At 40.7% G+C, this 19,943-nt stretch overlaps 1 protein-coding gene and 1 non-coding gene across 3 annotated transcripts in view; both read right to left on the bottom strand.

Annotated features, from left to right (window-relative positions):
- Window positions 1-19,943, bottom strand: part of LOC115223567 (regulator of telomere elongation helicase 1-like) — a 150,017-nt gene that overhangs the window by 79,562 nt on the left and 50,512 nt on the right. For both annotated transcript variants that reach the window (XM_029794203.2, XM_036512398.1), the window contains exons 6-7: window positions 3,553-3,613; window positions 1,402-1,486 (exon numbers count right to left, since the gene is read on the bottom strand). In XM_029794203.2, the coding sequence (XP_029650063.1) occupies window positions 1,402-1,486; window positions 3,553-3,613 (146 nt within the window). The remainder of the gene's footprint in view (window positions 1-1,401; window positions 1,487-3,552; window positions 3,614-19,943) is intronic.
- On the bottom strand, window positions 1,263-1,335 carry Trnat-ugu. Its single transcript has one exon. It is a non-coding gene; the product is annotated as a tRNA-Thr (tRNA).

The raw sequence follows: 19,943 nt of genomic DNA, 5'->3' as shown, positions 1-19,943 counted from the left end.
TAATAATAATAAAACTGATTGGAAGTGTTATGTACATTGTTTTGTCTTGGTATAAAAGATGGGCTACAGCAAATATTCTGCTCAATACCACAGATTTGCTTGTCAGTTGCTTGACCTTAACCAGTTGAGCATGTCCCTTAGTGGCTGACGATATGTGCATCTCTGATTTGATCATGAGCAGAAGTAGTGGGGGAGCATCATAGCCATGTGTTGAGAGGGATTGTTTGGGGTTTGAATAATTCACCTCTGGAAACATGGGTGTTTCGTTCAACATCCTTAAACGATCCTTATTCAGGGACCTTTTGAGCGGGATGGGTTACTCGACCAGAAGAAAATTCTAACTGGGCCCCACCTGCAAGGTCATGTGCTGTTTATCTTGATATGAGATCATCATGTCACACACATATGGTTGTGATGCATGTGCCTAGTGTACCCTTATCAGATGGGTAGTCATGATGGGTATACTGGGCTTCGTATATTTTACCCCAGTGTCACTTTGATGGCATGCACTGCTCTCTCACTCAATAATAATAATAATTTCGTTTTTGTACTTGGTTTGTTGCAAGTTTCTTTATGTGAATTCATGTCTTGAAGCATATTTTGTTGTGTCTGGGGAGAGCCATTCTCTTTTAGTGTCTTATTTAACACACTCACCGGTTTGATTTCCACTCGCTGGCAATTGAACCAGTGAGTGTGTTAAATAATAAGGAACTAAAGGAGAATGACTCTCCCCAGACAATAAAATAATAATAATCCTTTCTACTGTAGGCACAAAGCCTAAAATTTGGGGGGAAGGTTCTAGGTTCAGTCCCATTGCATGGCACCATGAGCAAGTGTCTCCTATTATAGTCTCAAGCTGACCAAAGCCTTGCGAGTGAAGATGGAAACTGAAAGAAGCCTGTCGTATATACATCTATGTGTGTGTGTGTGTCATTGGGTCTGTGTTTGTTCCCCACCACCACTTGACAACCAGTGTTGGTGTGTTTACATCCCCATTGCTCAACAGTTCAGCAAAAAGAGATCAACAGACTAAATGCTAGGCTTGAAGAAAAAAAAAACAGTACCGGGGTCAAATCAGTTGACTAAAATTGTTCAAGGCAGTGCCCCAGCATGGCCACAGTCTAATGACTGATACAAGTAAAGAACAAAAGATACATGTGTGTGTGTGTAATTATTTCATTTTTTAAATTTTTTATTTCATCTAATTTCAGCTCACGAGCTGTGGCCATGCTGGGGCACCACCATTTAAAAATTGTAACCAAAGCCTCCAGTGAGAATCGAACTCACAACCCCTGGTTTACAAGACCAGTGCTCTAAACATTGAGCTATGAAGATCAATTAACACTAATTAAGGGATAAAGAAACCAAGTGAAAATCAATTAACACAAAGGAGTACTTTACTTGCGCTGGAGCCCAATATTAACTAGGTCTTCAATATCCACAATGTTACCAGATGTCTGTCGAGGGTCGCCCTTCTTCTTCAATTCTGAAAATGGCAAAAACAGAGCAGTGACAGTGGAGAGAGAGAGAGACAGACAGACAGAGAGTGAGAGAGAACTGAGTTTATATTTTTACTTATTCTTAAAACCTCCCCTCATTCTCCCTTGATGGTGTTCTCTGGATAAGCAGGCCTACGATTAAAGATATTCATGATACAACCATCCTATCTTAACCTTTTAGCTTTTTTATTTACTCTGTCAAATGTTATGCTAATTTATTCACATTGTCTTGAATTAATCATGCATTATCTTGTAGCTTTGCGATCTCAATGGAGTGATTATCTTATTTTAAAAACGATATTGTGGTGTAGGTGTGAGGAAAAAAGTAAAAAAAATTTCCTTTTCAAGTCATACCAACTTATAAGGGATGGTTTCTCAGTTTCCATGGCGTTTGAATTACCCACCTGGATGGGACGGCAGTCCATCACAGGATTACTCACTTTTGCCAGCTGAGTAAATTGGAGCAACACAAAATGAAGTGTTTTGCTTAAGAATACAACACATCACCCGGTCCCGGAAGCGAAACCACAATCTTACGATCATGAGTCCAACACCCAAACCACTAAGCCACAGGCCTCCACAACAGGTGTCAGAGGCTTGATCTGGCCTGTTTGAGTATAAAACAGGCAGAGTATTTGGGCTGGATATGGTTGGTTTAATCCTCTGGCATCCCGATTGCTCTGTCAAATGTAATTTCATTTATTTACATTGTTTTGCATTAATCACAGATTATCTCATAGATTTGAGTGTTTGATGATGTAATTAGTTTATTTTTAGAATGACCTTGTAGGATAGGTGTGAGATGCAGGATCTAGCTGGATTGAACATAAGTCTAACTGAAAATGGTAAGCCAGAGAGCCGCACCAAGCCCCAGTCTGTTTTGGCCTAGTTTCTACAGCTAGATGCCCTTCCTAATGCCAACCACTTCATAGAGTGTACTGGGTGCCTCTTACATGTCACTGATATGGGTGCCTTTAATGTGCCACTGGTGCTAGCCATGGCTATGATTTCACTTGGCTTGACATATCTTTTCAAGCATAGCAAATTGCGAAACGTCCAAATTCCTTGTCATCACTTCTGTGAGACATAACATCTGAAGATCACGCTTAACCATCTTGACCCATGTCTTCCTGGATCCTCTTCTTCTACAGGTTCCCTCCACAATTATAAATCACCGCTTCTTTATGCAGCTGTCCTCATCCCTACGATAACATCAGTCTGAGCAATGTCACTCAACAGAGAAAAACAGTGTGCATTTTATAGTGCTTGGTGCCATGAAAATGCATTCAGGGCACTCTGTAAAATAGTTAAATAAATGAAGCAGAAATCATAGACAAAGTCACTATGGTCTGGTGGATGACACGACCATCCCTCTAGTGCTGGTGCTATGATAAAACACTCCCAGTATACATGGGAGTGCAGTAAAGTTCCTGGCTTTTAATCAAAGAAAATACAGGAGGATCAGTTAATTATGATTTTATTCAACATATGTTCTTAGATTCATACACTTATTGCAGGAGTCCTTCAGATTTCCTAAACCCTGTAAAAGAACTTGGAAGGCTAGGCCTGAAACAAGGAACTTTTCAGCACCCCTTCATACTTTGTATAGTAGTTGGTATTAGGAAGGACATTGAATAGAGACCATGGCAACATTAAGATGTCTATAGTAGTGGAACTGTGACCTCCCAATGCACAGAAGTAGCATAGTGACCTGGAGAGACTGAGAAATTTTTAAATAATCAATTTAGTTCTCGGTTTCTTGAAAATACTCCCCTTCCACTTTTCTTTGTGATTTTCTAACAAATACTGCAAAGATTATCTTTCTTTCTCCAACTAAATGGTAAATTCAAATTCATAAAGTTGGGTTTCCTTTTTTTTTTTCTGCATACATCATTCTGTACATCAACTTCTACCTGATGTATCTTAATCCAGGACATGGGCTTACTCATTTCAGTTTTTTATCCTTAATTCAATTTCATTAGAACTGGTGGTGATGTTGATGATGGTGGTGATGATTCCATATAATGAAGGAAAGAGGGAAGGAAAAACTCACCATCAAAGTTGTTGTAATAGTGACATGTCCGGTTGTTCACCTTAGCTCGACACATTAACACCTGGATGGATAAGATAAAAGGGAAGATGTACATACATATACAGGGTGTCCCAGAATTAACTACAGATAGTTAAGTCCAGGACACCCTGTATGTGTATGTATGTATATATATGTATGTATGTGAATATATGTGTGTGTAATATTCATAACACGTCCCTGTACCGAGGTGCAGGGATGTGTGCAGGGGGGCTATGAAGGCACTTGGCATCAACACCAATTCCTGGGAGGATCTCGCAGCCGATCAAACCAGCTGGAGAGGCAGCCGTTCAAGAATTTGGACCTGGAGATCTCCATTTCCAGCGACTTCAAGGGCCACCTGCCAGTGGTGTTGGGCGTCAACGAAGAGCCCTCGACTACAACAAGATGACCAAAGTTTTTTGTTTTTTTTCCCAAGGTCTGGGGTCTCCCGCCCCTAAGCCCTAGACCATCACCTAATCACCCTTACCCGTCTTGTTGCTTAACAACAACAAAGCTGGAGAGGCACTCTTCAGAAACAACTGCAGACCGGCAAAGAGGATTTGAGGGTGGCGGCAGCTGAAAACTGAACCCACAGAAAAGAAATGACAGCCAACAGACTGGATTCAACGTATAGGTGTGACCTCTGCAAACGAGACTGCCACTCTCGCATCCGTCTCTACAACCACAGGAGGCATTGCAAAAACTGAATAGACAACTCAACGGACGAACGACATCATCCATGGTCAGCCATGACCGACGGAGGCCCTATAATATTCATAAAACAGACATGGAGCCTGGGCAGCCTCTTCAGCTGGTCACCTCCTGTCAAACCATCCAATCCATGCCAGCATGGAGAACAGACATTAAATGATGACATGTGTGCGTGTGTATATATATATGTGTGTGTGTGTGTGTATATATATCACTGTGATCACCATGACCGACCAGGCTATCAGATGTTGCTACACATCGCTGGTCACAATGTGCTTCACATTGTTTTAGCCTTCAAATGACGCCACCTGCTGGCTAAGCGAGCAGGCCAACAGAAGAAAGAATGAGAGAAATTTGTGGCAAAAGAGTACAGTAGGGATCACCACCAGCCCCTGCCGGAGCCTCATGGAGCTTTAGGTGTTTTCGCCCAATAAACACTCACAACGCCCAGTCTGGGAATTGAAACCGAGATCCTACAACCGCAAGTCCGCTGCTCTAACTGCTGGGCCATTGCGCCTCCACATACATATATATATATATATATATATATATAGGGGAAGAGACAGAGAGAGAGATAGAAAGGGTGAAGTGAGGCAAAACAGAGGAAGGTGGAAGAAAGGAATGATGAAAGATGAGAGGACGACGACAACTATGAAGAGAGAGAAAGAAAGATGAAGGGTGTTAGGGGTAGATGAGGAGAAAGAGAAAAACTGATTGAGAGAGAAAGAGAGATGTAAGTGGGACGGGGGCGGGGGAAGAAATGTAAAGAGGAGAGAGGGAAAAGCATGAGATGTAGAGAAAAGATAGGTTTTCTGCAAGAGTGGGGTGGGGTAGTGGAGTTGGTGGTGTCGAGGTTAGTTATTTTTGTTGTTGTTGTTAGTGGTGGTGGTGGTGGTAGTTGCACTGGAGTTGGTGGTGTCATTGATGGAGTTGGTAGGGGCGACGTTAGTGTTGTTGTAGGTAATGTTGCTTAGTGTTGTAGGGTGACGGAGAGAACTCGGCTGAGTGCCATGCTGCTCCATGTTACCGCGCCACTGTCACCACCACCATCACCACTGCTGCCACCACCACCATCACCACCACCACCACCACCACTGCCGCCGCTACCACCACCACCGCTGCCACCACTACCCCAAACTTGGCACCTGAAAGTCTCACAGATAAACATCTCTTTCTCAAGTAATTACCAATTTGCAGAGTGTGCAGAATAATGCATGTATATGCACACATAACATGCAGAAGCACACTCGCACACACACACACACATGCATGTAAATGGATGTGTTCAAATCCTTCAAACATCAATAAAACCTGTGTATACTCACTGCATGCATGTATAACAGGGTGTATACAAGTTGTGGTTCAATGCTCCAGAGACACTTTCCCACTCAGGCACAGTGTGACATAGGGTGTGATAGCACTAGAGCACCTGAGTCGTAGGTTAAATCTGGTTGTGTGGTTAAGAAGCTCGTTTTGCAACCATGTGGTTTTGGGTTCAAACCCACTGTATGGCACCTTTGGAAAATGTCTTTTCCTATAGCACCAGTGAGTGAATTTAGAAGATGGAAACTGTGTGGAAGTCTGCCATATACATGTGCGTGTACATGCATTTTTGTGTTGTCCCCTCCACCACTGCTTGACAACTGGTGTTGGTTTGTTTACATCAGGGTAAAAGCAGAAGGCCCTTGCAGAAGGTTCAGAGTGGAATTGAACCTGAGATCACATAACTGGAAAGCAAACTTCTTTACACAGCCTTGCCCTGCAACTATTACAACTATAAATTCAAAATATTCCTTGTTGACCCTGTTGGTGATGGTGCCATGTAAAAAGTACCAAGTACACTCAACAAAGTGGTTGGCATTTGGAAAGGCATCCGGCTGTAGAAACCATGCCAAAATGGACGATGAAGACGGGTGTGGATCCCAGCCTTGCCAACTCTTTTCAAACTGTCCAATCTATGCCAGCATGGGAAAGCAGACATTAAATCATGATAATGATGGTGATAACAATATATATATATATATGTGTGTGTGTGTGTGTGTGTATAAACACAAACATATATGGAAGGATGCCAAAAAGTTCCTGGTTTTAAGGGTACCACATAAGGCCTGGTCGGAGGCCCAACCTTCCGAGCTTGTTTAGAAAATCTGAAAGGACCACTGCAATAAGTGTGTGAATCTGAGAGGGGAATATGTTGGATAAAATCATAATTGACTGATCTTCCTGTATTTTCTTTTACCCAAAGTCAGGAACTTTTCAGCAACCCCTTGTGTGGGTTGTGTGTGTGTGTGTGTGTGCATATATATATATATATATATAATATATATATATATGTATGTATATGTGAATATATTAGTATATATATATATATATATATATATGTATGTATATGTGTATATATATATATAATATAATATAATATATATATATATGTATGTATATGTATATATATATATATATATATATATATATATATATATATGTATGTATATGTGTATATATAATATATATATATATATATATGTATATATATGTGTATATATATTATATATATAGATATGTATGTATGTATATGTGTATATATATAATATATAGTATGTATATGTATTATATATATATATATATAATAATATATGTATGTATAGTGTATATATATATATATATATAGTATATATATATATATAGATATATATATATATATATGATATATATGTAGAAAGTTGAAAAGTAGTAAACACAAAGTTGATTGAATAGCCTTTTATCCTTACTAGTTTCAGTCATTTGACTGTGGTCATGCTGGAGCAGGAAAATAAGACAAGGTAGAAAATGCTAAAGTAATTTTATCATGAAGTATGTTTTAGTACCAGTTCAGTCTTTTAGACTTTTTCAACAAAGAGTAAAGCATGAAAAACAATTAAATTGTGGAAAAAATTAAATGAAATGTTTTCTTAAAATATTTCCATAGTTTTCAAATGCAAGAGACATTTTCCTTTTTTCTGTCTATCTCTCTTTTTTACTCTTGTGAGTTGTGGGTAGTCAGCAGCATATGGAAATATTTTAAAAAAAACATTTAATTTTTCCACAATTTAATTGTTTTTCATGCTCTACTCTAAGTTGAAAACGTCACAAAGACTAAAATGTTCTTCATGATAGAATTATGTTTCCTTATATATATGTGTGTGTATGTGTGTTCTGTATTTATTTACTGCGTATGTAGAAGTTAAAGAGTCAAAATGACCAGACACGACATCTCAATGTCATGCCTGGTCAAAAAACAAAACGAAAAAACCACTGCAGTAGCTGACTCATTTACAATGTTTGAGTGTCACACATAAGTCTGTGACACCTGTTCTACAGAGATTAGTCAGGCTTCATCATCATCATCATCATCATTTAGCGTCGTTTCTCCATGCTAGCATGGGTTGGACGGTTCAACTGGGGTCTGTGAAGCTGGAAGGCTTCATCAGGCCCAGTCAGATCTGGCAGTGTTTTACGGCTGGATGCCCTTCCTAACGCCAACCACTCCGTGAGTGTAGGGGTGCTTTTACGTGCCACCCGCACAGGTGCCAGACAGAGCTGGCAAACGGCCACGGACGGATGGTGCTTTTACGTGTCACCGGCACGGGGCCAGGCGAGGCTGGCAACGGACACGAACGGATGGTGCTTTTACGTGTCACCGGCACGGGGGCCAGGCGAGGCTGGCAACGGACACGAACGGATAGTGCTTTTACATGTCACCGACATGGGGGCCAGGCAGGGCTGGCAAACGGCCACGAACGGATGGTGCTTTTACGTGTCACCGGCACGGGGGCCAGACAGACCTGGCAAACGGCCACGAACGGATGGTGCTTTCCAAATAGAATATTTATTTTCTCACAGATTTTTAATGCGATTTCTTTTTTCTGTGAATGTAAATTTAATAAATCATAATACTGCATCACAATATTGTATTTTCCAGAAGTGCATAGCCGTCACTGTGTTGTTCCAATGTCTTTTTTTTTTTTGTTCTTTGCGGGGTTATATAAAGGGGATGGGGTGTAATTGACCATTCAACATCTAAGTCTGTCAGACAATGCTCTTAGTCCCCATGCATATCTTGATAAGGCTGTAGTTGAGCTTCAGTTGTCCCCATACATGACTTAAGCACTAGAAAATGCCAATCACAGAGAGGGCCAAATGAGAATCTACCCTATATAAGCTTTAACCATCTACCCAATTTTCTTAAGAACTTTAGCTGGTAATATATACAGGGCATTTTTATCTGACCCTGGGTCAGCTCTGTTCCAGCCGACATATGAGACTGCAAATGGACTGATGGATTTGGTAGAGTGGTAAATAAAATGCCTTCTTGTTAGATTCTGATATCAAATTCCACCATGGTTAATTTTGCTTTTCCAAAGCCTTGTGAGATATATCTAAACAATGATAATGATGATGATGTGTGTATATCTGTGTGTGTCGTTGTGTCTGTCCTCTACCACCTCTTGACAACCAGTGTTTGTGTGTTTACATTCCTGTAACTTAGTGGTTCAGCAAAAGGCACTGATAGGATAAGTACTTGGCCTTAAAAAAAGTCCTGGGGTCATACTCAATGATTGGTGTAGCAGCACCATAGTCAACTGCTACAAAGGTGAAAGTGATGCTTTAGATACAAATAATTACAGAGGCATCAAGTTATTGGATCAGGTAATGAAGATCATGGAGAGGGTCATAGCCCAACTAATTAGGGAGAGAGTCAGTTTAGATGAGATGCAGTCTGGGTTCGTGCCAGGGAAAAGCACCACTGATGCTATATTTTTGGTAAGACAGCTGCAGGAGAAATACCTAGCCAAAGATAAGCCCCAGTACCTGGATTTCGTTGACAGGGAGAAAGCCTTCGATAGGATTCCCTGATTTCTTATCTGGTGGTCAATGAGGAAACTAGGGATAGATGAATGGTTAGTGAGAGCCATGCAAGCCATGTACAGGGACGCTGTCAGTAAGGTGAGGGTTGGCAATGAGTACAGTGAAGAATTCTGGGTACAGGTAAGGGTCCACCAAGTTCAGTCCTCAGCCCTCTCCTATTTATCATAGCCCTCCCGGCAATAACAGAGGAATTCAAGACAGGATGCCCCTGGGAGCTCCTCTATGCTGATGATCTTGCTCTAATTGCTGAGTCACTATCACAACTAAAGGAGAAGTTTCAGGTGTGGAAACAAGGATTAGAATCGAAGGGCCTTAGAGTCAATCTAGCTAAAACCAAAGTCCTAATAAGTAGGAAGGCTGACAAACTACAATTCCCTTCAGGTAGATGGCCCTGCTTGATCTGTAGAAAAGGTGTAAGTAGAAACTCTATAAGATGTACCCATAAATGTATGTATATACATATATGTGTATATATATATATGTGTATATATATATATATATATATATATATATATATATATATATATATATATATATATATATGCATATATATACATATATGTGTATATATACATATATATATGTGTGTATATATACATATATATGTGTGTATATATAATATATATGTGTGTATATATACATATATATATATATATACACACACACACACATATGTACATACATATGTATATACATATATGTGTATATATATATATATATATAATATATATATATACATAAATATATATAAATTTTATATATATATATATATAAGGGCTAATACAGCTTATTTTGGATAAGGGCTATATATATATTGTTGGCGGGGGGTACATTTTATGCATTATTATGTATGTATATTTTATTATTTATCAAACCATAAAAAGAACATTAAAAAATTCAGTTAATCTCATTAAATGCAATTTGCTGCAAGTAATTTAATTATAAAACTGAACATTTGTCACCTGTGGATTTTCCACAGGTATGCACCTGTCAATAATTTTAAGCAGGGGGAATTATAGACACACACACACAGGTAGATGATCTCACCTTAAAGGAAAGAATGTGGCACTGAACACATTTAGTCAGAGTTTTAAGTATTTAAGAACAGGATGAGTCATTTCGACAAGGAGTATATATGTGTGTTTGGTTGAGTGGCTGTGTGGTAAGTAGCTTGTTTACCAACCACATGGTTCCGGGTTCAGTCCCACTGCGTGGCACCTTGGGAAAGTGTCTTCTACTACAGCCTCAGGCCGACCAAAGTCTTGTGAGTGGATTTGGTAGACGGAAACTGAAAGAAGCCTGTCGTATATATGTATGTATATATATATATATATGTGTGTGTGTATGTATTTGTGTGTCTGTGTTTGTCCCCCTAGCATTGCTTGACAACTGATGCTGGTGTGTTTATGTCCCCGTAACTTAGCGGTTCGGCAAAAGAAACCGATAGAATAAGTACTGAGCTTACAAAAGAATAAGTCCCGGGGTCGATTTGCTCGATTAAAGGCGGTGCTCCAGCATGGCTGCAGTCAAATGACTGAAAACAAGTAAAGGAGTAAGGAGTATACAAACACACACAAATACAAATACAAGAGGGTACCAAAAAGTTTGTGGCTTTAAGGGTATCACAAAAGGCCTGGTTGGAGGCCCAACTTGCCAAGATCTTTTTACAGGGCTTAGAAAAACTGAAGGTCTGCTGCATTAGGTGTGTGAACCTGAGAGGGAAACATGTTGAATAAAACCATTATTAACTGATCCTGTATTTTCTTTTACCCAAAGCCAGGAACTTTTCAGGACCCCCTTGTATACAGTTGATCCTACTAATAGTATAGTTGGCATAGGAGTGATCCTTGCCCACCTTCCATTTCCATACTGGCTGTTATTCTAGTTGTCCCCTACTGCTTTAACTCCCATCACCACAACCATCGCCAAAGTGATATTTCTGGGCATTAATGACCCTGCCCCATACTTCCTAAATCTGGAGGTGGGGGAAGCCTATATGCGATCGATCGTTCAATACTCTAGAAGCAGCAGTCAAATCTCCCTCAAATCACACCCACCCACGATTTTATGACAAATGGAGAGAGTAGAGAAGTGAGAGACAGAGAAAGGCAGACAGATAAATATATAAAGATAGAAGGTGAGAAAGAAAGACAGAGAGAGAGAGAGAGAGAGAGGGGGAAGTTAGTGAAAGAGGACAGATATAGAGGGGAAGGGAGAGAGAGAGGGGGGGAGGAGGGAGGAAGAGAGAGAGAGAGGGAGGGAGGGAGGGAGGGAGAGAGAGAGAGATAGTAAAAGAGATAGTGAGAAAGGCAGACAGAGAGATGCCAGGGTGGCGGGGTGGCAGAATCGTTACCATGCTGGACAAAATACCACTAACCATTTGATCTGTCTTAATGTTCTGAGTTCAAATTCTGCCAAGGTCAACAACTTTGCCTTTCATCCTTTCAGGGAGAAAGAGTGAATAAGAGAGAGAAACAGAGAGGACAAGAGGGAGAACGAGTGACGGTGAGAGAAAGAGACACAGACAGACAGACAGACAGAACACAGACACACAAATGCTAATTACAGCCTCTACATCACACACATACATATAAGGTGATTGGGTTGGAAGCTGGAGGTGGGAGAGTGAAATAAAGAGCCACCATGTTGGAGGTGGAGTTTGTCTGAAATCTGATTTAGTTAAAATTGAACAAAGCAAGACATAAAGGTGTGGGGTGGGGGGAAAGGCATCTCTAGCCCCCCCACCCCATTCCACCTTAATTGATAATTAGTGGTTATCAAGGAAACAGGTGATGATGCACAAAAGGGGATTAATTAGTTGAGGTGGGGTGGCAATGGGGGGTGTTTGTAATAATTTAATCACTAGGGGCTGTTGTTGAAGTTTTAAATTAAAAACCCTTAGATTATCGATACTTTGGACTGTGACCCCTTAATAAATAATCTTTAGACGTGAACTGTGGGGGGAGGTGGTGGTGTGTGTGTGTGTGTGCATGGATTGTGTTGGGGGTTTTGTGTATGAAGGGGTATGTACGGGTGTGGAGGAAGAGGAGGCAAGGGGCGGTGTATGTGTATGCTGTTCCATGTGTGTGTGTATGTGTATGCATGTGTGTGTAGTGCAGGAGTGCGCGTGTGACTGTGTGCATGCTTGTGTGTATGTGTTGTATGTGTGCAAGAGTGCATGTGTGCATATGTGAATTAATTTGTATTGTATGTGTGTGTGTATGTGAATGACTGTGTGCATGTATTTATGTGTATGCGAAAGCCTGTGAGTGCATGTGTGTGTGTGTGTGTGTGTGTATGGAAGTGCATGCATGTGTTGTAAATAAGTATGACTGGTGTGTGTATGTATACAGAAACGTGTGTGTGTGTGTGTGTACATAGTGAGGGGGTGAGCAGTAGAAAATGAGATGCAATAAGGTGATGTCTTTAAGCAGTGGTGTGTTTATGGTGTGACATGACGTGGTGACTGTTGTTGTGTGGCCCTAGGTAAGACCTGACCTGATTCAATACAGCCATACGTATGATCAAAGACATTACATTCTAGCTGTACTCATTCAGTTGTTTAGTAAATATAAAGGCCTACATTGGCAATCCTCAATCTGGAGGGTCATGAACTTTTAAGGGTCCACAGTAGGTAGTGCTGTTTGAGGAGGAGTTATTTAACTATTGAAAATCCATCATCATCATCGTTGTCAGCATCATCATTGTTGTTGTTGGCTTCGTCACTGTCATCATCACTGTTTTAACGTCCACTTTTCCATGCTGGCATGGGTCAGATGGAATTCACTGAGGCAGCTTTTCTACCATTGGATGCCCTTCCTGTCACCAACCCACACCTGTTTCCAAGCAAGGTAATGTTTCCCCATGATCAGATGTGCTTTCCATGGAAGATGAGAAATGGACAGCATCACTTGATGACAGTAATGTTCTTTTAAGACCATCATGTGACGTCTAGACAAGGGTAGACATGCACACACATACAAAGGGCTTCTTTCAGTTTCCATCAACCAAATACACTCAAAGTGTTGGTTGGCCAAGGAATATAGTACAAGACACTTGTCCAAGGTATCAGCAATATAATATAACAAAAGATGTCACTGTCTTTTGTAAAAAAGGAAGACAGCAATGTAACAGAACACATGCTGCCATCATCATCATCATTATCATCATCTAACTTCCATTTTCCATGCTGTCATGGGTTGGATGGGTTGAAAAAATGCTAATGAGTTTGCTGAACCACAATGTCTGGTCACAATTCTCACCTTTTGTTATTTCTTTACTGTCCACAAGGGGCTAAACATAGAGGGGACAAACAAGGACAGACATAGGTATTAAATCGATTATATCGACCCCAGTGCGTAACTGGTACTTAATTTATCGACCCCGAAAGGATGAAAGGCAAAGTCGACCTCGGCAGAATTTGAACTCAGAACGTAACAGCAGACGAAATACCTATTTCTTTACTGTTCACAAGGGGCTAAACATAGAGGGGACAAACAAGGACAGACATAGGTATTAAGTCGATTACATCGACCCCAGTGCATAACTGGTAGTTAATTTATCGACCCCGAAAGGATGAAAGGCAAAGTTGACCTCGGCGGAATTTGAACTCACAACATAATGATAGACGAAAATACGGCTGCACATTTCACCCGGCGTGCTAACATTTCTGCCAGCTCACCGCCTTCTCACCTTTTGTGACGTGCAGAACATTTTCAAGACAAATATTTTCTACATCAGCCTTAGATATACAAGGGATTTGATAAACTAGTCTATAAATTAAAACTGACCCCATAAAAACAAAAAAAAATCAGTGGCAAGCAGAGTCTTCTTGATAATTTCAGTAACTTCTATGCTGAAGTAGAGACATGTTCTTTGTCTATCTCCTTAACTTCTTGGAGATTTTAGATATAATTATACTAATGTGTCCATCTGTTCTAATTTAATTAAATTCTATGTCTTTGTGCAGCTGAGGATTGCTCTGCATTTTAAATTGATGTAATGATTGCATTGTTCAATTAAATGGAGTTGCATGAAACAATCGTACTGCATTACCTCTAGATATCCTTGTTGCTTATTTTGATTTTAATCTCCTAAATAGTGTAGATTTGGAAGAAATTGTCCCAATATTGATATCTGGTTGAAAACGAACCATTTCAACATACATTTACAGGTACACAGTGATTTTTCTGGGAATTCTAAAAATGTTCACAAACTTGTTTTGGTTTAACTCTTTTACTGCAGAAATCAGATATATCCATTAAAAATTTACAGAAAGCAGTTTTATGGACTAAACTATTTTTTTGTTGAGAAATGTCATGTCTGATACTATTTCTTGTTGAGAAATGTCAAGTTTACTGAGTCAAAAAATACCAATTCTACGTTTTGGTAGACACTTGACCCTTTAGCATTCAGATTACTCACTCAAACGTAATGCTTATTTATTCACATTGTTTTGAATTTATCATGCATTATCCCATCATCATCATCATTTAGCATCCGTTTTCCATGCTGGCAGAAACGTTAGCAAGCCATGCGAAATGCTTATCGGTATTTCGTCTGCCGCTACGTTTTGAGTTCAAATTCCGCCAAGGTCAACTTTGCCTTTCATCCTTTCGGGGTTGATTAAATAAGCACCAGTTATGCACTGGGGGCGATATAATCGACTTAATGAGTTTGTCTGTCCTTATTTGTCCCCTCTGTGTTTAGCCCCTTGTAGGTAGTAAAGAAATAGGTATTTCATCTGCCGCTACGTTCTGAGTTCAAATTCCGCCGAGGTCAACTTTGCCTTTCATCCTTTTGGGGTCGATTAAATAAGTACCAGTTACGCACTGGGGGCGATATAATCGACTTAATCTGTTTGTCCCCTCTGTGTGTATCCCCTTGTGGGCAGTAAAGAAATAGGTTTGACAGGAGCTGACCAGTCGGAGAGCTGTCCAGATTCCAACTGTCTGTTGTGACATGGTTTCTATGGCTGAATGCCTTTCCTAATGCCAACCACTTTACAGAGTGTACTGGGTGCTTTTTACTTGCCACTGGCATGGGTGCATTTGCACAGCACCAGCGCAACTGCATTTTACGTGGCACTGCCACCTGCAAAGGACATCCCTGTATGTATGGATAACTGTGATTTTACTTAGCTTCTTCTCAAGTACAGCAAATCACAACTCCTGGACCCTTGTCATTTCCTCAGTGAGGCCCAGCACCTAAAGTTCCTTTCTTACCACTTTGTCCCACATCTTCCTGGGTCCACCCCTTCCACAGATTCCCATCCACATAGCATTGAAATTTTTATGATACATTTTTAGAATGACATTGTAGAGTTAGTGTGAAAGGCAGGATGTGGCCAGTTTCAAGATAAAAACTGGTAGAATATTTTGGCCAGATATTTTGGCCTAACAACCTCTCCACCCATGTCCACCACTCACTGCATTCCCTTCATCTCAATCTCCCTCTCTCTTGCAAACTTTGCTCTCCCCTCACCCAAACCAATCCTCTGTGCCGTGTCCCTTATATACACCTCCCTGTAAATTTGAGGGTACGTCCTGACACCACTCACTTTCTTTTTACCAAAGGAATGACTCTATATCTACTCTACTTCAAGACAGCACCTGTTTCTACCCCTCTCATCACCTGACGCAAAGCCACCTCCCTCAATGCAGTTTCCCTGCCTCAGTTGAAGAATCTTGTCTTGCAAGTTAACTGAAGGCCTCTTTGACACTGGTGCCACATAAGAAGCACCCTGTACATACTACAAAGTGGTTTGGAACTAGGAAGGGTATCCAGCTGTAGAAACCATTCCAAAGCAGACAGTGGTGCTTGTTGCAGGCTTCTTGGCTTGCACCTTCTGTCAGTCCATCCAACCTACATTGGCAAGGAAAATAGTAAGAAGAATTCATCATGCATTATCTCATCATCATCATCGTTTAATGTCCGTTTTCCATGCTGGAATGGGTTGCACAACGACAACTTAACATCATTAGTGAAATAACCATGAAATTTAATTTCACAGTTACGAGAATGGCCCCAAATATTTTCTGTACGTGCGTGTTTGTGTGTGTGTGTTTGTGTGTGTGTTTGTATGTCTGTGTTTGTCCCCCCAACATCGCTTGACAACTGATGCTGGTGTGTTTATGTTCCCATAACTTAGCGGTTCGGCAAAAGAAACCGACAGAATAAGTACTAGGCTTTCAAAGAATAAGTCCTGGGGTCAATTTGCCAGCTGAGAATTTTGGGGGTTTTTTTTTTGCCAACCAGGAATCACACACACACACACACATAAAAAAATGAAACCCCAGCAACACCAGATGGAAAACGCTGCTACCAAGGCAACGGCAGGCTGATAAACGTATGTGTCATCAAGTCACCGGATTGCAGAGGAACAATTCGAAGCCTGTTGCACTCCTTCATGCAACAGAGAAATGACTGCCATGAAACAGAAAAACTACATGCACACCTCATGCAGCACAACGGATAATCTGATGTAGCATGATCAGAGATCAATGATTAAAGCACGGCTTAAAGTACATGTGACGGTGGAATAACACATATCTCTACATCTAATGCACTGACAGTTTTCTGGTGCCAGTGCACATCCATGCATGTGTGCATGCAGGTGCTTGTATGTATGTATGTATGTATGTATGTATTTATGTAGGTAGGTTCATGTGTATTAGAGAAGGCAGTTGTATGAGATAGTTTTTCCTGATAACATGCAATTTTTTTAAGTGTAATTATGTGTATAGTTGAAGTGTATGTGCATGTGTCAGCATGTATGTGTGTGTGAGAGAGTGTGTGTGTGAAATGCATGGTTGCATGTGTGTGTGTATGTTCCAGTATGTATGTATGGCGTGTGTGTGTGTGAGTGTCAGTATATATGGGTGTGTGAGTGTGTATGTATATGTGTATGTGTGTGAGTATGTATGTGTGCATGTGTGTGAGTATGTATGTGTGCATGTGTGTGAGTATGTATGTGTGCATGTGTGTGTGTGAGTATGTATGTGTGCATGAGTGTGTGTGAGAGAGAGAGTGTGTGTGAAATGTATGGATGCATGTGTGTGCCAGTATGTATGTATGGGCGCATGTGTGTGTGTGTATGTTCCAGTATGTATGTATGGGCGTGTGTGTGTGTGAGTATGTATGTGTGCATGTGTGTGTGTGAGTATGTATGTGTGTATGTATATGTATGTGCGTGTGAGTATGTATGTGTGCATGTATGTGCAAGAGAGAGAGAGTGTGTGTGAAATGTATGGATGCATGTGTGTGTGTGTGCGCGTGGTTGTATGCCAATATGTATGTATGGGCGCATGTGTGTGAGTGTGTCAATATGTATGTTTGTGTGTGTATGTATATGTGTGTGAGTATGTATAGGTGCATGTGTGTGTATAGCTGAGTGGATGTGAGTGTGTATGTATGCGTAGGCGTGTGAGTTACGTATTGTTCTGCATATGTGCATGTTTTTAAAAATGCTTGTGTGTTTGTGCATCTATATATGAAACTGTAACATGTGTGTGCCTGTATATATCTGTGTGTATGTGTAAACATAATTTCTCCATGATGTTCATATGCGCATGAAAACGGTGGGGGGGAGCAGCAGGTGAGGCATTTTGCTGATTAGTTAAAGGTTCCCCAAAATACACATTCGTGTATATTTGCATGCAGATGCATGCCTTGTATGTGTAATTAACAAATGCCATATGTGTGTGTGTGAGTGTGTGTGTGTATATGTGTAGACGTGTTTGCATATGTAGATCTGTGTGTGCGTGTGTGTGTGTGTGTGTAAGCTTGTTTATACATGCAAATGATAGATATGTTCTACTCTTGTGTATCAGTACATAAGTGTGTGTGAGTGTGTGTGTGTGTGTATGTGTGTGCATGTATGTGACCTGTGATCTGTGTGTGTGTGTGTGTGCGTGTGTGTGTGTGCATGTATGTGACCTGTGATCTGTGTATGTGTGTGTGTGCGCGTGTGTGCATGTATGTGACCTGTGATCTGTGTGTGTGTGTGTGTGCGCGTGTGTGTGTGTGTGCATGTATGTGACCTGTGATCTGTGTGTGTGTGCACATTTATAAATGTTTGTGAGCTTTACTCTTATTTGTTTCAGTCATTTGACTGTGGCCATGCTGGAGCACTGCCTTTAGTCGAGCAAATCGAACCCAGGACTTATTCTATCGGTCTCTTTTTGCCAAACCGCTAAGTTACGGGGACATAACACACCAGCATCGGTTGTCAAGTGATGTTGGGGGAACAAACACAGACACACAAACATACACACACACACAGATGACGGGCTTCTTTCAGTTTCTGTCTACCAAATCCACTCACAAGGCTTTGGTCAGCCCGAGGCTATAGCAGAAGACAGTTGCCCAAGGTACCATGCAGTGGGACTGAACCAGGAACCATGTGGTTGGTTAGCAAGCTACTTACCACACAGCCACTCCTACACCTGAGCTTCTTTATACATGCAAATGTTTAGATGTGTTGTACACCTGTGTATCAGTACATAAAGCCTGTGTGTATATGACCAGTGTGTGAATGTGTGTGGCCTGTGTGCATGACCTCTGTGTGTTTACATCTATGTATGTGTGACCTGTGTGTGCGTGTGTGTGTGTAACCCATGCATGTGCGTGTGTGATTTGTGCTAGTGAGTATGTGTGCAACGCAGAGTGCATGAGGTAATTTTCCAATTAGGTACATTTCTAAAACAAAAATGCACAGGTGTGTATCTTTCTATGCATGCGAGAGCACATGTATATGTGTAATCTATATGTCTCATGTGTGTGTATATGCGAGTACCTGTGTGCATATGTGTGTGAGCTTGCTAATACATGGAGTCAGTGAAATGCAGGTATACTTGTGTCAGTGCATGTATGTGAGAATGTGCAAGCATGCGCGAGTTGTGACGCATGTGTGAGGCATCGTTCTGATTTCATACATGTTTGTAAAAATATGTGTACCTGTAGGAGCAGGTGTGGCAGTGTAGTAGGAACCTTGCTTCTTAGCCTTATGGCTCTGGGTTCAGTCCCACTGTATGGCAAGTGTCTTCTACTATAGCTTCAGGCTGACCAAAGACTCGAGTCAATTTGTTAGACAGAAACTGAAAGAAGCCCATTGTGTGTCTCTCCTCTTATATTTATATACATATATATATATATATATATATATATAGGTGCAGGTGTGGCTGTGTGGTAAGAAGCTTGCTTCCCAACCACATAGTCTCAGGTTCAGTGCCACACAGTGGGACTGAACGAAAGTGGGCCGACCAATGCCTTGTGAGTGGATTTGGTAGATGGAAACTGAAAGAAGCCCATTGGTATATATGTATGTATGTATATATATATATATATATATATATATATATATATATGTATATATATATATATATAGCTATATATTTATGTGGGTGTGTGTCTTTGTTCGTCTCCCCACTACCACATGACAACTGGTGTTGGTTTGTTTATATCCCCATAACCTATCAGTTCGGCAAAAAAGGGTACCAAAATAAGTGCCAGGTTTAAAATAAAGCTAAGTACTGGGGTCGATTCGGTCAAACTACAATTCTCCAAGACAGTGCTCCAGCAGGGCCACAGTCCAATGACTGAAACAAGTAACAAAACAAAAGAAAGACTGTCTGTCTGTAAGTGTGTGTATATGCATGCACATGTGTGTGTGTATAATCTAACATGCTTCATGTGTGTGTGAGCACATGGATATGAGTGTGAGAGATTCTGTATACATGCATGTTTGTCAGCATCAG

This window comes from Octopus sinensis, linkage group LG23 (assembly GCF_006345805.1).
Source record: "Octopus sinensis linkage group LG23, ASM634580v1, whole genome shotgun sequence".
NCBI classification, from domain to species: Eukaryota; Metazoa; Mollusca; class Cephalopoda; order Octopoda; family Octopodidae; genus Octopus; species Octopus sinensis.
This window is presented reverse-complemented; position numbering and strand designations above follow the sequence as displayed.